This window comes from Mastomys coucha, unplaced genomic scaffold, assembly GCF_008632895.1.
Source record: "Mastomys coucha isolate ucsf_1 unplaced genomic scaffold, UCSF_Mcou_1 pScaffold20, whole genome shotgun sequence".
NCBI lineage: Eukaryota > Metazoa > Chordata > Mammalia > Rodentia > Muridae > Mastomys > Mastomys coucha.
Window position 1 is genome coordinate 106889044 of NW_022196903.1, and position 18308 is coordinate 106907351.

Consider the following 18308-nt stretch of genomic DNA (forward strand, 5'->3'; position numbering starts at 1 on the left):
AGGGAGGTCTCCTGGGCATTTCTGCAACCCTGGCTGAAGTGCTGCCTTACATGACTTCTGTGCCACTGGTTTTATGTCTCTGAGGTACCTGTCTTTATGATCTCATGGCTGTGTGATGGTGTGTCCTGTGAGAACTAAAGAAAGAGGCCTTGAACCCCAGAGGAGGCAGGCTGTCCATCCTCTCAGTAAAGTCCCTGTGGCAGGTCTCTGAGCATCTGGGGCCCTTTTTTGTATCTTTTTCATAAAACACTGGGCCAGGAATAGTTCCCTCCTTTCACACTTCTCAGTCTCCCTGTGTCCTCCACCCATGCTGCCATTCCCCAAAGCTTACTAGGGACTTTGGTCATTTGGATTTTTTTGTTGTTTGTTTGTTTGTTTGTTTTGTTTTGTGGGTTTCTCTGTATAGCCCTGGCTGTCCTGGAACTCACTCTGTAGATCAGGCTGCCCTCTAACTCAGAAATCTGCCTGCCTCTACCTCTGCCTCTCAAGTGCTGGGATTAAAGGCATGTGCCACCACTGTCCGGCAGGTCATTTGGATTGTTAATGCTGAACAAGCAGCCTAGAGTCTAGGTGAGATGACCTCTCTATCCCTTGGCTGCTTTCTGTGTTCTGATTGTATCTTAGGGGCCTTCGTGTGTCTGAGCAGTATGTGATCTAAGTAGGTAGCTTTGTCCTGGTCTCTGTAGTACCTTGTAAAGGTGGACGCATTTCAGGCTGGAGCTGATGCTGGCCCAGGCTGTATTGTGAGGAGAACCATGTCCTTGGTCCAGAAGGATTAGGTTGTGTAGTCCAGCACTTAACAGTGGTTCTTCTAAGTGACTTTGTCTTTGGATGGTGCACTTGAACCTTGTGAAGTAAAATGATGAGCTGACTGCCTGTCTGGACTTTCCATTGGGACTCCGTGTCAGGTCTGGGAAATAGCTTTCATCTTTTGTTCACTTCCCTTGCATCAGCTACTTTTTCTCTGCCTCACATTGATCACTGTAGGAAGAACTTGGCTTCCTTTTTGAAAAACTTGTCCTCAGTCTGCCACAGTATTTTATTGTCATGTAAGCAAGCTGTATTGTAACCATCTTTACAGCAGGCCCTTGATATCTTTGAGGTACCACTAGCCTCACTTGTAGGGCATTACTATTGACCACTACACCAAATTTGAGGGCACTGCCTTGCCCAGATACCGCCTTACCTCTCCCAGACTTTGGCTTTCTTTCTAAAAATAAAGGGACAGGTCCATAATCCACCTCCCTATCTATCCTATGCTCATTTTGTGTATCTAGATTGTCTAAATGATGCAGGGGGCTAGTCTAGACAGCTTGATATTCTATGCTGCTTTCTTTCTAGTGCCATAATGAAAAACCGACCAAAAACAACATGGGGAAGAAAGGGTTTATTTTACCTGGCAGATTATAATCCATCAAGGGAGTCAGAGCAGAAACTGAGGTAGGAACTTAAACTAGAGGCCATGGAGGAATGCTGCTTAGTTCCTTCCCATGGCTTTCTTAGTTTGTTGCCATATACAACTCGTGAACACCTACTCAGGTGGTGTGTGTGTTGGACTCTCTCACCACATCCATCATGAATCAAGAAAGTACCCCATAGGCTTGCCTACATGCAGATCTCATGGGAGCATTTTCTCCATTGAGATTCCCTCGTCTCAGGTCACTTTAGCTTGTGTCAAGTTGACAAACTAACCAACATACTTGGGAATGTCTATAGATATTGTCAACTTACTGTAAGATTAAGGTGGCTTTGAGAACACCCTATGTTCTCATAGCAATGTCTGAAAAGTCTGCTGCCTTGGAATGAGACAACCATGTTACTTTTCTGCAGACTTGGGTGTGCAATATAGCTTGTCTTAGCCTTTGGGAAGTACATAGTTCAGTAGAAGGAAGAGAGCAGTGCTGTACCTGGAGGTGTTGGTGATTCAGTTAAGTTACAATGTGGTTTTTGGGCTCTGAACTGTCTCCAGACAAAGTGGGAGGATTTGTTTCATTGTTGTAGTCTGTCATCTTATTTTATACTCTATGGTATTTAGAAATTTTTATTGTATCTGTAGGGGGTTTTACCTGCATGTTTCTCTATTAACCACATATGCCTGGTGTCCATGAAGGCCAGAAGAGGGCATTGGATCCCTTGGGACTGGAGTTAATAGAGTTTGTCAGCCACCATGTTGGTGCTAGGAATTGAACCAGGTCCTCTGAAAGTGCAGCCAGTGTACTTAAAGACTGAATTATATCTTTAGCCCCTATTTAAGGTATTTTTTTGTTGGGCTTTTCTGTGTGTGTTTGTGGTACTGGGGATTGAGCCAGGGTCTTCCATGCTTGTGCTAATAATAAGCAAGTTCTTTACCATGGAGTAGCACCCTAGCCTTGTGCTGAGGTGTCCATGAACTTCAGCTAGAAATGAAGGTGTTAATGAGACAAGTGTCCCTTCTTGTCAAGCATGTCTGCACAAATGGTTATTTTCATGGATCCTAAATCACAAATCTGTAGCAGGTTCCCTGGCTTTGTCTTCCTTTCTGTTTGCTTCTGGTGGTTGTCTCTTTCCTCTGTTTACAGGGTTTTGGGTGTTTCCCTCATTTTGTATTGATTTGGGAGTTTGATACTTAACTGTTTTGAGTGTTCAGATCTAGGAAGGGAGGGTATTTTGTTTGGTCTCTTTTGTATGCTTGTTAGGATTTTTTTTTTTTTTTTTTTCTCGAGACAGGGTTTCTCTGTATAGCCCTGGCTGTCCTGGAACTCACTCTGTAGACCAGGCTGGCCTCGAACTCAGAAATCCGCCTGTCTCTGCCTCCCAAGTGCTGGGATTAAAGGTGTGCACCACCAATGCCTGGCGCTTGTTAGAATTTTTAAGCATGCAGCTTTAATTGTGGTAAGTGATATATATGTGCTGTTAATGCTAATTATAAAAGTTTTATCTTAAAGTGAATTTTTTTTCCTTCTTGAAAATACCTTGTTCTGTCTAGAGATATAGGTTCCCTACTCCAGTACCCTTAAGTTAGTGGAATTAATAATTAATGCATGAAGGGGAGTGGGCTTAAGAAAACTGACCCTAGGGACTAGGGCGCTAAGTACATGCCTGCAGTCCCAGCATTTGGGAGGCAGGAAGGTTGGTAATTCAAAGCCATTAGCCATGGGTCACTTAGCAAGGAAACAAAACAACCATGAACAAAGAAAAAGAAGAAAGTTGATGTGGGGACATGTTTATAATGATGTATTTTCTTCATACTGTATCTCCTAATCATGTGTTGGATACATTTTATTTCATGTGACCAGCTGTTCCTTTTAAGTTCTTTCCCTCCATTTGCTAAGTCTCTTCCTTCTTTTCTGTTCTCCTGTGTTTTATTTCTGCCAGCACTGAAACCCCCTATGAAACCTTAGATCTTTGACAGTTGGGCTAGGGGAGCTGTGTTAGGATGGAAAAGCCACATGCCTTGAGTCTGAGTCTCTCTGGTTGTGAATTTTCAGGTATTTGTTGTGTGTCTTTGTGAGTTACTTCATTTCTCTGAATTCTCTCATAAGTAGAATTGCTATAAAAATGGACATAAATTAAACTCATCTGTTTGAATGTACACAGGATCACTGAATGGTGGGTGTAAAGGCAGTTGTATGCCTGTTTACCCTTGTGTTTACCTAAAGATTCTGGGTTCTGTTTTAGGAATGAACATGGCAGGGAGGAGCTAGGGAAGTGCAAGGTCTTAGTGTGGACTCTCCATCCCATGCCCACATTGAACTACTTGGTGTGTAGAGTCTGGCCAGAGTATGTTTAGCATCTGCTTCAAATGACTACAGGGCACAGGAAGAGAAAGGAGAAGTATTTATTTTTGGTAAGGGAAGCATCATGAGACCAACTGTTCCTTTAAGGTCTTTCCCTCTATTTGCTAAGTTCCTTCCTTCATTTCTGCTCTCCAGTATGTTACAGTGGTCATTTGTGACAGAAGTCTTGCTGTCTGTGCTATTCTGGACAGATGCTGTTGGTAGAAAGGGCAGCAGGGCATTGGTGCTGTTGTGTATCTTAGGGATAAACCTAGTTGAAACCAGTGAGTGTTACAAAGACAGAGGAGGGAAAATGAGAGAAACTGGCTGCATTAGTTTTTCTACTGTTATAATACAACACCTTGACCAAAACCAACTTGAGGGAGAAGGGTTTATTTCAGCTCACAGGTTACAATCTACCACGAGAGAAGCCAAGGTAGGAATTCAAGACCCTGGATACAGGAGCTCAAACAAACACTCTCGAGAAGTACTGCTTACTGGCTTGCTTCTTCTTGCTTGCTCAGCACACTTTCTTATAATCCAGTACCACCTGCCTAGGAGTAGCACCGCTCACAGTGGGTTTGGCCTTTCTACATCAATCTTTAACCAGGAAAATGCCCACAGACTTATTTAACAAGAAATCTGATGGAGGCATTTCTCAGAGGATTATAGCTTATGTCAAGTTGACAAATATTAAGTATAGTATACATCTATGTGTCTTGTTTCCAGGTTTGCCAAAGTCCCCACAGCCACCTGGCTCTGTTTGCTATGTTGTTTGAACAGGATGCTGGGACTTCTAAGTAAGTCATAGCCTGGGAGCTTTGTTAAAGGATTCTTTGGAGGAGGGCTGGAGTGGGTCTGAGCCTTCATTTATAAGGAATTCCCAGGTAGTAATGGCAAGGAGCACTGCGACTCCTCAGCAGTGGTGTGTTCAGAGTGCCTGCTAAGTGTGTCCTGCTCATCTCATGTCTTGGGCATGGGTAGTCAAAGCTTCCCTTAAGAGGAGGTATGTGGCTCCTACTGCAGCAGTGTTTTCGTAGGTGGGCAACTTATCCTAAGTGCTTACTGTACAAGGAATTTGGAGAGCTTATCTCTGGGATCTTCCTTTAGTTAGGGGTCCCATCTAATATCACTGGACTTTGGGACATGTTCTAAAGATTGCACTAAGGTGTGAGTAATTAGTGTCTCAACTGGAATTATAGCTGTAAGACTTGGGGATAAAGGCTCATGAGCTGTGTGAGCTGGAATTTGGGAAATGTTTTGGGGCATCTTCCTGGTGTTAGGCAGTGGACAACCTTGAGCACATGGGACATATGTTTTGTCAGGCTTCTCCAGGAGTTGATGAGTGGAGAATGTGGTTACTCAGCCCCCCGGGTATGGTCAAGAGCCATTGCCAGGCACTCATTCTGATTACCCCAGACAGGTCTAGCTTTTTGGAAGTTCCTAATATAGCTCTAAATCCTCAGAAAGCTCTGCTGTGTGCTGACCTGTGTGTGTGGCCTCCAGCTACTTTTAGAACCTTCTGTCTGTCATACAGTCTGTCTGTCATACAGTCCTCCTGCTGTTCTGCTGCTGGGATGAGCAGGGTTCCTTTGGTTTTCAAGCATGCTCTCTCCCTTGCTGAAGCTTTTTTTTTTCCTTTTCTCATGGGTCATAAACTTACAGCATTGTTTCATTTCATTGTTCCAATAATTTTTAAGTAAAATGTAAACTTTACCGTATAGATGAAATAAATTCTCAATTTGAACATTTGGCATACAGCTTGAACATTTTATTCTTAAGGCAATAGGAGAGTGCTGGGAGTTGCAGAGGAGGCTGAGGCTGGATGTGAGTTGTTGCTCAGGAGGAAAGCACAGGGGCCAGTCCTGTCAGTGGTTACTTGTCAGCTGGCACCTCTGAAAAGCAAGAGATCAAGTCAGTCTTCAGTACCATCTTACATGTCATCCAAAGTGACTTTCCTTACCATGGTATGCTAGAGGCAAGCATGTCATGATTGCGGGGTAGGGTGGGTGTCACTGGCCTTGGATTCAGAAGCTGGCATCTGAGTGTGCTCTTGGATGAGTGTCCTTGTATCCCCAAGTCTTGCTTTCTCATCTGAATGGTGAGGTATGTATGATTGCCATATTTGTGAGGAAGTGGTTAGGGAAAGAATGCAACTTGTTCTTGAGGTTTTTGTTTTTTCAGTCATGGAAAAGCTTGGGTATCTTTTTCACAAAGTAAGAGTGTGCTGAAGACCAGGGGTGCAGCTCAGTGGTAGTGTGTTTATCTAGAATGCATGATGCCTTGGTTTTCATCCCAGCACTACACAAAAACCCTAAGATCCTTATGTGTTTGCTGGCATTTTCAGTGCTACTGTGGCAGATTCCCTTAGTGAAGCTATACTGTAAAGATGTTTTAAAGCCAGATAATTTGAAATGCTGGAAATAGGCATCGGCACTACCTCATAGTTAGAGAACTGAGGCTCAGATGGCGCCTAACAGCTAGCTGACACTAGTCCCTGGAACACAGGGCTGTGGAAGATTGACCTGGTGATCCAGCCCTCCTGGGTTGCTACATATAAAAGCTCACCGCCCTTTCCCACAGGTAGTCAGGATGATTAGAACCTCAAGGGTGGGGTTAGGGGGAGAAAATTTGTATCATTCGTAAAGTAGGCTAAGCTCCATTTTGGATTGACTCACCTTTGACTTCTTCCCAGAGGATATCCTGAAGAAACTTCCCCAGGGCCCGGCCATGCTGCTGGTACTGAGCTCCTGACAGCTTGATGCCAACGTCAAAGGGAGCATTGAACTAGAAGGTAGGGTTAATAGGTAGCCTTAGGCCTCATCCTATGTGGTTTGCCCTGTTCCAAATGCCCCAGTCTCCCCAGGGAGGCCATGTCCTGTTAGCCATCTGGGTATCTGAGTGATTTGCGAATGTAATCTTAGAGCCAGGAGGGTGTGCTAACTCTCCCTGTCCTCAGGGTAGGAACTCAGAGAGGCGGGGTGACCTCCCTTGTCACAAACAGGTGATAGCCAAGGATTTAGAAAGTAGGACTCTTGATGAAATCTGCCCAGCCCCAAGTCCTTGCTTAGCATGGGCACAGACTGTCAGGCTGCTAGGCACCAGGTAGACTAGGCTTCTACAGCAGATGGTAGCCTGTTCCTCTATAGTTTGTTTTGGCCTGCAGGAAATCTTAAGTAGGAAACAGTATGGATGTGTGTGCACGTGCTATGCCTTTTTTTTTTTTTCTGGACACAGGAATGTCCATAGATCCCTTCTAACCTCCTTTAGCAAATGCTAATTTTTCTTCTCGCACTCCATTGTCAGGGCAAGTTGGTCAGATCATCTAACTGTTGTGAAAGAAAACCACTGCACAGCATTAGAGGGCTGCCAGAAGTGTGGACATTCCAGGTTCTTACACAGCATGGAAAAGTCCCCTTTCCCTTGATTCAGGGCCCATCTGTTTAGTGAGTACAGGTGGTTGACATTCTGTCTCTAGACCTGATTTTGGGAAATAAAACTTTGAAGAGAGGTGGAGCCTCAGATGGGAGGTAAGCAGTGTCATATTCTGTGCCCAGTTGCTACATCCTTTTTCATCTGCCTGTGCCCAGTACTTACTATGCAGTATCACAGAAACTAGGAAGTGTTGTTAATCCCAGCCATGCATGCGTGCGTGCGTGCGTGCGTGCGTGCATGCGTGCGTGCGTGCGTGCGTGCGTGCGTGCGTGCGTGTGCAATGAGACTTCTTCCCTATGAGAACTAAGTACAAGGCTCTTGAGGTTGGGGTGGCTACCCGCCCAGTATGAACCTGGGTTGTATCACAAGACTGTGTGTTACTGAAGGAACGTTGGTGAATCAGGAATTAGTTTTAAGTGTCACACTTCCTGTGGAGCAAGGGTTTGAGAAGGTGCCTAGGTTCTAGGGAGGGTCAGAGAGCAGGAGTTTAGTTTGTTTGTTTGTTTGTTTCTTTGTTCCCTTTCTTTCTTCCTTCCTTCCTTCCTTCCTTCCTTCCTTTCTTTCTTTCTTTCTTTCTTTCTTTCTTTCTTTCTTTCTTTCTTTCTTTTTTTTTTGTGGATTTTCAAGACAGGGTTTCTCCGTATAGCCCTGGCTGTCCTGGAACTCACTCTATAGATCAGGCTGGCTTCGAACTCAGAGATCTGCTTGCCTCTGCCTCCCAAGTGCTGGGATTAAAGGCGTGTGCCACCACTGTCCTGCTCAGTTTGTGTTTCTTATCTCCAAAATTTAGCAAATGATGCCAGCTTACTTAGCTTACAGGGTCTTGTATAGAAAAGTGATCCATGATAAAGGTAAACAGGCTGTGGGTGAGGCCCCTGGAAGAGTGCCTGACTAGCAGTTGTGAAGCTCTAGCTTGTGTCTCCTGCTTCCCAGCTTCTCATGGTTGCGTGTTTGAAGACGAAGTTGTTGCATGCAGACACAGAGTATAGGGACTGGCATTGTCAGGTGCTGCTTCCAGTTCCCAGGGGAATCCTAGATGAGCTGCTGAGAGGCACCTATGGTCCCTTTATTCCCTTTTCCCAATCCAAAGCTATTTGTGTTTTTCCTTAGCCCATCCAATTTTTTGGAGCAAGCCCAAGTCCGTTAGGCCACACATGTGGGCTAGCTAGCCTAGCCTGCACTAGCAGCCCTCCTATCTCTCCATCACCAGGGCAGGCCTGAGAGGTCCCTGGGACAAACAAGGCTTCCTTCTGTTTCTGTATCTCCATCAGTGCTTCCTGGCTCCTTGTGACCCCTTAAAATCTGCTTGTCTTGTTTTTGCTGCTCCCTTGCTACCCTTGAAACAGTTACCTGTGAACATTTTGCTCTTGGGATGGAGACCCTGAGCCCCTTGTGGTGCTGTTGGTGCTGGACTTCAACCCTTGGGTAGCCTAAAAAGCCAGCATGTGGCTTATCCTCCACACCACAACCCCTTTACTGTTTATAAGAACATCCTGGTGCCTGGGTACCAACCCTAATCTCCAACTCCTCCTCTGCCTCTTCTGCTTGTCCTCTGTCCTCTGGGTGGAGCCAGCCTTCCAGAGCTCGTGGCTGCAGTTTAGCTGGTGGCTTCTTGGATTCCTTTCTCTGCTGGAAAGGAAAAGAGGGTCTTTTCTCTCTCCCTCTTCCCTCTTTCCTTCCCTCCCTCCCTTTCTCCTCTCCTCCTTCCCTCTCCCCCTTCTCTTCTCTCTCTCTCTCTCCCTCTCCCCTTCTCTCTGTCTCTCTCTCTCTGTTTTGGCTTTTTGATTTTTAAGACAGGGTTTCTCTGAGTAACAGCCCCTGGCTGTCTTGGATTTACTTTATAGATCAGGCAGGCTGGTCTCACAGAAATCCACCTGTCTCTGCCTCCCGAGTGCTGAGACTAAAAGCATATGCTACCACACCTGGCTTCTTACAATTTAAAATTATGTTTTTTGTTTGTGTTTGTTCGTTTTGTTTTAAGATACAGTCTCACTATGTATGTAGTCCAGGGTGGCCTTGAACTTGAGGGCCACCTGTCTTCATCTCCCAGTACTAGGATTACAGGTGTGCACTGCCATGCTTGGCTGAGGTTTTCTCTCTAGGATCTTAAATCTGCATATCCTAAAAGCAGAATTGGGTCACATCCAGAGGCCCCTTTTATGCTGTGAGAAGGTGTGAAGCCCAGATAGATAGAGCTACTATTGTTGGTCATAGGGCTGGAACAGACCACAGGTCAGGATAGGTGTGGGGCTTGGGGAGACAGACTTACCTGGGCTTTCTGGTGCTCTGGACTCAGGAAGCTGGAACCTGCCATGGCCATGTCTGTCCAGAGCATGCTGAGGAGTAGCAAACTGCAGATGCTCCCTGAAGACAGCATGGTCTTGGTGGTGAGGATGATGACCTGGGGGAGAGAAGGTCTCTAGTAGCCTACTTCATCTCCATGTTATATGCCTTAGAATTTACTCAGGGTGGAATCCAGCAAGCTTCTAGAAGGATAAGACTGCTGGATGAAGCAAGGCTCTCTTGTTGCTATCTTATAAAGGTGAGCGAGCTGAAGGCTGACCTCTGCCTTACTGTGAAGGAGGCCTGTCCATTTCAGTGTCGCTTGTCCTGAGCCCTCAAGAGCCTGTTGACAGAACTAATTAGGCTGAACAGTGAGTGAGCTCACTGAAACTCAGAGAAAGTAAATGAGTGGCCAGTGCTGAATAATTTAGACCCTGGTGAGCGTTCATGTTCATGCATACACATACATATACACATACACAGACAGCAGAGAGAGCTTACCTGGAATGCCTGGGGATGGAAGGCTGTGGTGCCTGCTGGCTGGCTGCTCCTTATATAGGAAGCCTTGTGTTTGTTCACGTCCGGTAGCCTCATCTCTTGAGGCTGGTAGTTTATGTGGGCAGTATTGCATTCCTTGGGAACTAAGTACTCTTTTCCCCTCATTGTTGAAGAACAAACAGTGGAGCACAGGTGCTAAAGCCAGAACAGGGCTTTGGGTGGGACACCAGCTCCTGATTTCTCTCTGGTCCTCATGTGGGCTTGGCCCTTGTGGTGGATTGGCAGGTGAGCTCTGAGGTCTTGCTTAGTTGTGGTATGACCTTGGCTTGCCTCCTTCCATGTGAGATGATATTGCCACCAGGAGAACTCAAAGATTTTGTCCAGTTTTGCCTTGCCACTGAGGTGGCTGTGGCTTCTATACACTGATCACATAGAGACCTGCTTCTGGGGTGTTCCCAAAAATGAGCTGAACTGCTGAACTCCTGTCCCTAGGAGCAAGTGTCGGGAAATGTGCACCTGGTGGTTATCCCTTTATTGCTTGCCTATGTCTTGCTTGGCCTTACTGGTTGATTTCGTTTTGCACTGTTGGGCATAATTCCCAGGGCCTTGTATTGGGTAGGCATTTTTCACTGAGCCGAAGCCTGTTCTGGTGTTTGTTAACCTAGCAACTTCGCCTCTCTGTTCTCTGGCAGGTATCAAGGCTCTAGCACAAGGAATGCAGATGAGATAGACCTGGTATAGGAGTCCTGCAATATAGCTTTAACAGGGGACACCTTCCTGGTATGCTCTTAAGAAAATAGGGCATTGCAGTGGCAGAGGCAGGCAGATCTCTGAGTGTGAGGCCAGTCTGAACTACTGAGTGAGTTCCAAGACAGCCAAGGCTAGCAGAGAAACCCTGTCTCAGAAACAAAAGAAAAATAGGATGGCTTCAAGGGCTGGGGCCTATAGATTCCTTTCTGGGGCAGTATAGGCTCCTGAAGCACTGCTTTCTGACCTGTCCCTGCTGCCACAGTGTTGGCGACATTGCAGTGGCCGGTTACTCTGGATGTCCAGTTAGGGGCTGTTAACAACAAGACAAATGGTTCAGAGCCCCATGATATCCTGACCTACTATGAATTTTGGAGGAGATTGGGCTCTTGTGGGATCTCTTGGTGCAGATGAGGTGTGGGCTGGGTTGCAACTCCTGTGAGAAAGACCATCTGGCAGAGGTAGCAGAAATCCCAACATAACTCTGTCACCAGGTACCTTCATAAGCCTGTCACCCACCTGAGCTTAGAAACCATTTGGCCCTGAGGCCCTGGGGGCTAAAGGTGAGATGGTATGGAAACACTGCAGCCTTCCTTTCTGTGAGGACAGAAAACCTGTGCATAGTGACCAGGCATCGGCTGAGATATGAGGCTTGTCCACTCAGCTGCTGAAAGCCTTTGGAGGCAGGAGGTGCTGGTATTGATCTTAGATAAATCCACAGATGAACAAACATGAGTTGCTAACTATCTAGGGATAGAGCTGGAATTCTCTAGTCACATACCTTGCCATCTAGAGTGTAGGATAGCAGTGAAGATTGTCTGGCAATGGGAGGATGGAGGGAAAAGGCCTCAGAACATATCTAACGACCTGCCCATAGCTGTGGAAGAACAGCTGGGAAATGTGCCTGCATCCTATCAATAGGAGCTTGGGAGAGATTACATGGCTCTAGAAAGGACAGCCCCCCATTCTTAATAAAGCCAAGACCAAAACAGGTGGACTAAATTTCAATGGATGTTTTATTAGGGTTCTCTAGAGAAACAACTGACAAAATGAACATAATTATATTAAGGGGAACTTATTAGAGTGATTTATAGGCCAACAAAGGGTGTCTACTGACAGAAAGGCCAAGAATCCATTAGTTGTTCAGTCATGATGTGGGATGTCAGCTGGTGTTTCCTTCCACGTCCTTTTTATATGGGCTGCTTTCTGAAGGTGTGGCCCAGAGTTAGAGTGAGTCTTCCCACCTTAAATGATTCAATCCAGAAAAATCCCTCACAGGCATGCCTAGCTGCTTGGGTTTAGTTGACTCCAGATGTAGTCATGTTGACAACCAAGATTATTTACGTCACACATATATGACCACATTTAACTGTTAGGTCCAAAATATTTTGTTTTAATGTGTGATTAACAACAAGTTGTTACTGAACTCTTTTATAGTTTTTAAATCCAGTGGGTATTTTGTTCTAAGCGTGCTCTTAAGTGTTTTGTAGTGTCCAGGCTTCTGTGCCTGCAGTGCTGTTGAAGGATCCTTCTGGCACTCTTCGGTCTCCTTTCAAAGCCCAGCATATCCCACTGGCTTTCCTGCCCTTCTACCATCTTAGAACTGTAGCCCCAGCCTTTCCTTCTTTAGTTTCTATTCAACAGTGTTTGCCCTCAGCCTAATGGTGACCCAGAACCTAACTCTGCACAAGTCTATTGTGTTCGGATCCCACCTTGCCATCCTCACAGATTTGGTCCTTTTCCTTTCTATGTCTCCTAGTGTTCACGGGGCACTGGTAAACATTCCGGGTTGCTGGTTATCTAGCACCAGGGTCTCAGTGCTAGGTTAGGCCTGCAGGGCTCTGGCCTCAAATTGCTAGCTAGTACCAGCATGGACTAAAGCATGCTGGCATTTGGGAGAGTGCTCAGAAGCACAGGATCTCCAAGTTCATCCTTAGACCTGATATTGTTATTAAAAAAAAAAAAAACAAGCCGGGCAGTGGTGGCGCATGCCTTTAATCCCAGCACTTGGGAGGCAGAGACAGGTGGATTTCTGAGTTTGAGGCCAGCCTGGTCTACAGAGTGAGTTCCAGGACAGCCAGGGCTACACAGAGAAACCCTGTCTCGAAAAACCAAAACCAAACCAAAACAAACATGTTTTTTCCCTTTTAGATTTTCATTATTTTTAAATTATGTAGGTGTGGGTGTGTGTACTTGTGGGTGCAGATGCCTGCGGAGGCTAGAGATGATAGAACAAGATTTACATATGGGCTTTAGAGGTATCAACATTATTCAAGTTCCCCAAAACCTTGCACTGAATCATTGTAATTACCACAGATGACTGCCTAGTCTCGACTCATGAGAAGTTACTGCCTTCTGAGTGCATTTGCAATTATTTTATTACCTGGGTATGCCATTTGCACAGGGGAGGCAAGAGATCACTATGTAGGTTTCTCTTTCTTTACTAATTTTCAAAGTTAGGGTTGACTCATACTTTTCTTAACTTGAACTCACAAATTAATGTACGTGTTGGCTTTTCACCTTATCCATCCTATCCAGTGCTTTTTTTCAATGACTCTGGATGCTTTTGAAATAACCCCAGTTTTGAATAACTTTCTATTTCACTGAGGTCCTTCAAGTACATTGTGTACATTTCCTTCTCAGACCCAAAATCAAACATGTGTCTAAGAAGCTTTGGTTTGCTTTCGTGGGAAGTGTGTGTGTGTGTGTGTGTGTGTATGTGTGTGTACACACAAAATGGTGAAGGTCAGAAGTCAACATTAGGTGTCTTCCTTAATTACTCTCTAGTTTATTTACTTAGGTAGTCTTTCTCATTGAATTGAGAACTTGAAATTCAGTTTGTCTAGCTAGTCAGCTTTTCTGGGGTCCTCTGGTCCCACATCTTGGGCGTTAGGTGCGGCTGATGCCACACCTGCCCAGATGTTATGGAAATGCTGGGATTCTCAGGCTTCTGTGGTAAAATCTTTAATTATGAAGCGGTCTGTGCCTGGGAACTGGTTTTGAAACTGTGTCAGGTACATTGTTCTGAGGCTTCCTTCCCTCAGCACTGAGATTAGAAGTGCAAAATTTAAAAGTGCATTGTGTATGTGTGCTCGTTTATGTGTATGGGCATACAGCATGTGGAAGTTACATCTTATGAGAGTCAATTCTCCTTCCACAGATGTGAAACCCAGGAATCAACCTCAGGTTCTAAGATTTGCCAGCAAGTGCCTTAACCTGCTGATCCATCTTGCCAGCCCAGAAAAATGCATACTTTTAAAAGGAAAAATATTAGGCTGGAGAGATGGCTCCTGGTTAAGAGTTAGTCAGGCTCTTACAGAGGACCTGAATTCAGTTCCTGGTATCCATGTTGCATGGCTGGAAACCACTGTAACTCCAGCTCCAGGGAATCCAAATGCCCTTTTCTGGCACTTGCATTCATGGCTACATGATTGAAACACAGACACATACATGGAAGATCCAATGTCAACCTGCTGAGTTTAATTTTTGTATGTGTTGGGGGTTTAAGGTTCATAAGTTATTTTGTTTGACGAGTATTGTAGGAGCAAATAATTACTGGGTAGAATGTGTTATAAGGATGGTTCATATGTTCTGTAAATGTTCTGAAATATCTTTGTTCTGTTACTGAATGAGGATTGCGATGTCAAACTAAAATTGTAGATGGTTTCTTTGCAGTGTAAGTGCAGTCACATCTTGGATTGTTAAGTCTTCCCACATTGACCCTTTTATCAGGTTCTGGTGTCTCTGAAGGCATTGCTCCTTCTAAAGTCTGTCTTATTTGACAGAAACAGATACTTGATTCTTTCCTTTGGATAGCTATCTAATACCTGTTTTCAGTATTTTTATGATTTCTCCCCTTTGTGTTTAATAAGGTGGAGCTCATTACATAGCCTGGCTCTCTTCCTGACTTGGTTGGGATTCTGGCATATGCTACTGTTGGCTGTTTCCTTCTCTTCTTCCTCCTTCCTTCTTTTTCTTCTCCTCCCTCCTCTTCCTTCTTGTTTTGGGTGGGGAGACAGGGACAAGTTCTTGCTGTTATTTTCAGGCTGATTTGAACTGCTGGACTCAGTTGATTCTCCCAAGGCCTCATTGTGAGTAGCTGTAATTATTGATGTGTGCCATTATACCCAGCTACTGCTGTTTTGTGTGCATGTAGATGTGTGCAGGTATGTATACAGACCAGAGACTGGCATCAAATGCTTCCCTTATTTGCTCCCCACTCACAATTTTATCTTTTATTATGTGTATGCATGTATGTCTGTGTATGGGTTTGTGTACTGTGTAGAGGTACCTGTGGAGGCCAGAAGATGGTGTTGAATTCCGTGGTGCTGGAGTTACATGAGCTGTTTGATGTGGGTGCTTGGGAAGAGAACTGGTTCTCTGCAAGAAGAGCAGTGTGTGCTCTTAACTACTGAGCTATCTCTCTAGCCCTTTACCTTACTTTTGACACTGAACCTGTAGCTTTCCAGTTTGGCTAGACTGGCTGCTTAACATGTCCTTAGGATACTCCTGTCTCCATCTTCCTAGGTTTTTAAGTAGGTTCTCTCTACTCTATTATTAAGACAGTATCTCACTGGCCTTGAAACTACTATGAAATGGCTTGGACCCTTCATCTCCTACCTCTGTCTCCTGAATGCTGGGATTACAGGTAAGTGCCATCATACCAAGCTAGAACATTCATATCTTGAATGTTCACTAAAGGCTTCTTACCAGCCTATCGTCCTGATGAAGGGGGATATACCCTTAAAGAAGATATTGAGGGCCCTGTCTCTTTCTATTGCTTCTCCCTGCCATGAGGTGAACAGGCTTCTTCCTTAGCCACAAGTGCCCAACATTATGTAATAAACCATAGCCAAAGGAACAGATGAAACATGGACTCTGAAACTGTGAGCTAAAGTCATTCTCTTGTTATTTAGGGCATTTGTTATAGTAACAGAAAGCTAACATCTTTAAAGATATTTTTCTTTTAGCAGATATGGAATTCATTTTCTCTAATCAGATATCTTTTGCTTTGTATGATTTCTGATGAAAAGTTGGCTGTTGTTATGTGTGCTTATGAATTTAGTATGTCTCCAACTGCTGCTGTAACACTCTGAATGTACCCAATTGTTGTGGAGCATTAGGGTTTTAATTGTAAGTATGGAAAAATATTTGGCTATCTCTTCAAATTTCATCCCCCTGTAGTTTTCTTCTCCTTGTCTCCTCTCCAACAATATCCAGGCTGGACCATGTGGTTATTTCCGCACAGGTCACAGCATTGATTCTCAATCTCCTTTTCTTGTACTTGTCTGGGTTCCTTCTGAAAAGTTAATATTCATACATCTTTGTAACCATATTGTCTAATCTGTGTACTCCCAACCAGGGTGTATTCTAGAAATTCCACTTGCTGAGTGTTTTTGGTATTTTTCTCATTATGTTCACTTTCTTTTACATTCTTGAAAATATAATAGCTATTTTTTAAAGTCCTTAGTTGCTAATTCTGTGGTCTAATTTTTTTAAAAAAAATAGTATTGCTTTCTGTATTCTAGGCTAGCCTGGAACTCATTCAGTCCTGCCTTATATATACTCCCCACCCCACGTTTTTTCCTGTATCCGTATGGAACCCAAGTCCTCACAAATGCTAGGGAAACATTTTACCACTAAGCCAGGCCCAGGCATGTATAGTTTCCACTGTTTTTTTTTTTTTTTTTTTTTTTGAGACAGGGTTTCTCTGTATAGCCCTGGCTGTCCTAAACTCACTGTAGAACAGGCTGGCCTCAAAACCCCACCTGCCTCTGCCTTCCAAGTGCTGGGATTAAAGGTGTGTGCCACCACTGCCCGGCTTATTTTCCACTCTTAGTTTAGCCATATCGTCTTCCTTTTTGTACACCATGCCATACACCTGAAAGCAGGATATTCTGGAGTTTGAGGCTGCATTTCTTTATATTTTCAACCTGTAGGTAATAATCCCTAGGAGGGGGGAGGGTTGTGTGTGTTGCATATTTATGATTCATAACAGTAGCAAAATTAGTTATGAAGTAGCTACAAAATCATTTTATGGTTGGGGGTCACTACAACGTGAAGAACTGTATTAACGGGTCGCAGCATTAAGAAGGTTGAGCACCACTGCTCTGAAGAGTTGTTAAGTTTTCTTATACCGTGAAGCTACTATAGATTACTTCGGCTTTTGTCAAGGCTGCTTGGCTTCAAGAACAAACCTAAATCAGATGTGGTGGAACATGCCTTTAATCCCAGCACTTACCAGGCAGAGGAAAGCTAAGTTCAAGGCCATCCTTGTCTATGTGTTTATTCAGCCCCAGGATAGCCAGAACTACATAGAACCTGTCTCAAGACAAAAGCAAACTTTATAAAGTTAATTGAAGGCGTACTGGTATGGATATCACTGTTGCAGACAAGGCTGGCCTTGAATTTGTGGCAGCCCTCCTGCCTCTGCCTCCCAAGTGCTGGCATTACAAGTGTACCCACCATGCCCATCATCTTTCTTAGAACTTTCCCCACTGTAGTAGTATTATGTTGTTCCATTGACTACTCTCCTGTGTAGACTCCAGAGATTGAACTATTGTTCTCTGACCACATAGAACTACCCTTCCAGTCCTAAGCTCATAGGGTCATAATTTCATTTACTGCAGCTCCATACCACCTCAACGAGTCCTGAGAAGCACAGCTACAAAGAGTCCCTTATTGCTGTGTGATGCATCACATCACTCTGTCGAAGACAGCAAGTAGCATAGGAAGCCAGGCTTGTCCTTAGGCTGACAGACTTCTATGCATTCTGTGAGCTGAACAGCAGAGGAAAGGTCTTTCCAGCTTGCTTTTTCTCATGCATATAATGGCAGAAAGGAAGTTGTGGTTTCCATGTAATTTCTAGAGGGCTTGGGTTCTGTGGAGTGACTTGGAGACTGTGGAAAGGTCCTGGCATCTCATTTCAGTTCAACTTTTAACACGTTATGGCAAAACAAATTTAGTTTATGAAAAGAAAGAGATAAATGGAGTGAGCACAACAGGGCATTTGGGGTTCTCCTGAGGTGACTACCTTAAGTATCTACCTGAGGGTTTGATGTGAGTATAATACTTACATTGTAGCTAAGAAATAACAATACACCTCCCTCTGGTTCTGTAGCAGGTAAAGTTTGGGGTGAAGTAGGCTAGAAGAACTCTAAGTCCTCTATCTCTTCTGCCAAATACTTAACTGAAATACAGCGTGAAGGTCTACTAAAATAGCAGGCTTCAGTAGGCGGTAGCTTACTGCCTTCAGGCGAGGGTTCCAAGACCTAGGAGGAGGTACATGGCTCAAGGTCACTCAGCATCCGAACTTTGGCTTCCCATAGCATTGTGTTAGAATGCCCAGGGCTAGGTTAATATTCCTTGCCCGGCATCTGGTCAGTCACCTGTATACATGTCTAAGTGTCTCATTGTTTAGGGCAGAGGTCATGGATTCCATCCCATGGAGCAGGCATACCCAGAGGAGGCTACTGCCCCTTGGTAGGTGGAGCTCCTGTTTTCATACTGGGTGGGGCCTGGAACATGGCCTACAGAGATGTTTACGGTAGCACAATTTGGGCAAATGCAATGTGTGGGATGACAGTAAAG

General features: G+C 44.6%; 1 protein-coding gene across 2 annotated transcripts; it reads right to left on the bottom strand.

Moving 5' to 3' along the window:
* Positions 1-5508: 5508 nt before the first annotated feature.
* On the bottom strand, positions 5509-9980 carry Ghrl (ghrelin and obestatin prepropeptide). Of its 2 annotated transcripts, none has more exons than XM_031382947.1 (4): positions 9460-9980; positions 8703-8816; positions 6434-6542; positions 5509-5650 (listed from the first exon to the last, which is right to left on the bottom strand). In XM_031382947.1, the coding sequence occupies exons 1-4, from the start codon at positions 9565-9567 to the stop codon at positions 5631-5633; spliced, it is 351 nt and encodes a 116-aa protein (XP_031238807.1). In that variant the 5' UTR covers positions 9568-9980; the 3' UTR covers positions 5509-5630. The 2 variants fall into 2 exon arrangements, with proteins under 2 accessions (XP_031238807.1, XP_031238806.1); XM_031382946.1 differs by having other exon boundaries at positions 8703-8819; positions 9460-9974.
* Positions 9981-18308: the final 8328 nt, after the last annotated feature.

What these genes read in the sequence shown, in the direction of transcription:
- Ghrl (XM_031382946.1), bottom strand. Translation starts at nt 9,567, where the DNA reads ATGCTGTCTTCAGGGAGCATCTGCAGTTTGCTACTCCTCAGCATGCTC. An exon ending in CAGAGCACCAGAAAGCCCAG is followed by an intron (nt 8,820 to 9,459) that starts GTAAGTCTGTCT and finishes TTTCCTTTCCAG; the next exon opens with CAGAGAAAGGAATCCAAGAA. An exon ending in CCTCTGGGAAGAAGTCAAAG is followed by an intron (nt 5,651 to 6,433) that starts GTGAGTCAATCC and finishes CTTGCTTTTCAG; the next exon opens with AGGTGCCAGCTGACAAGTAA.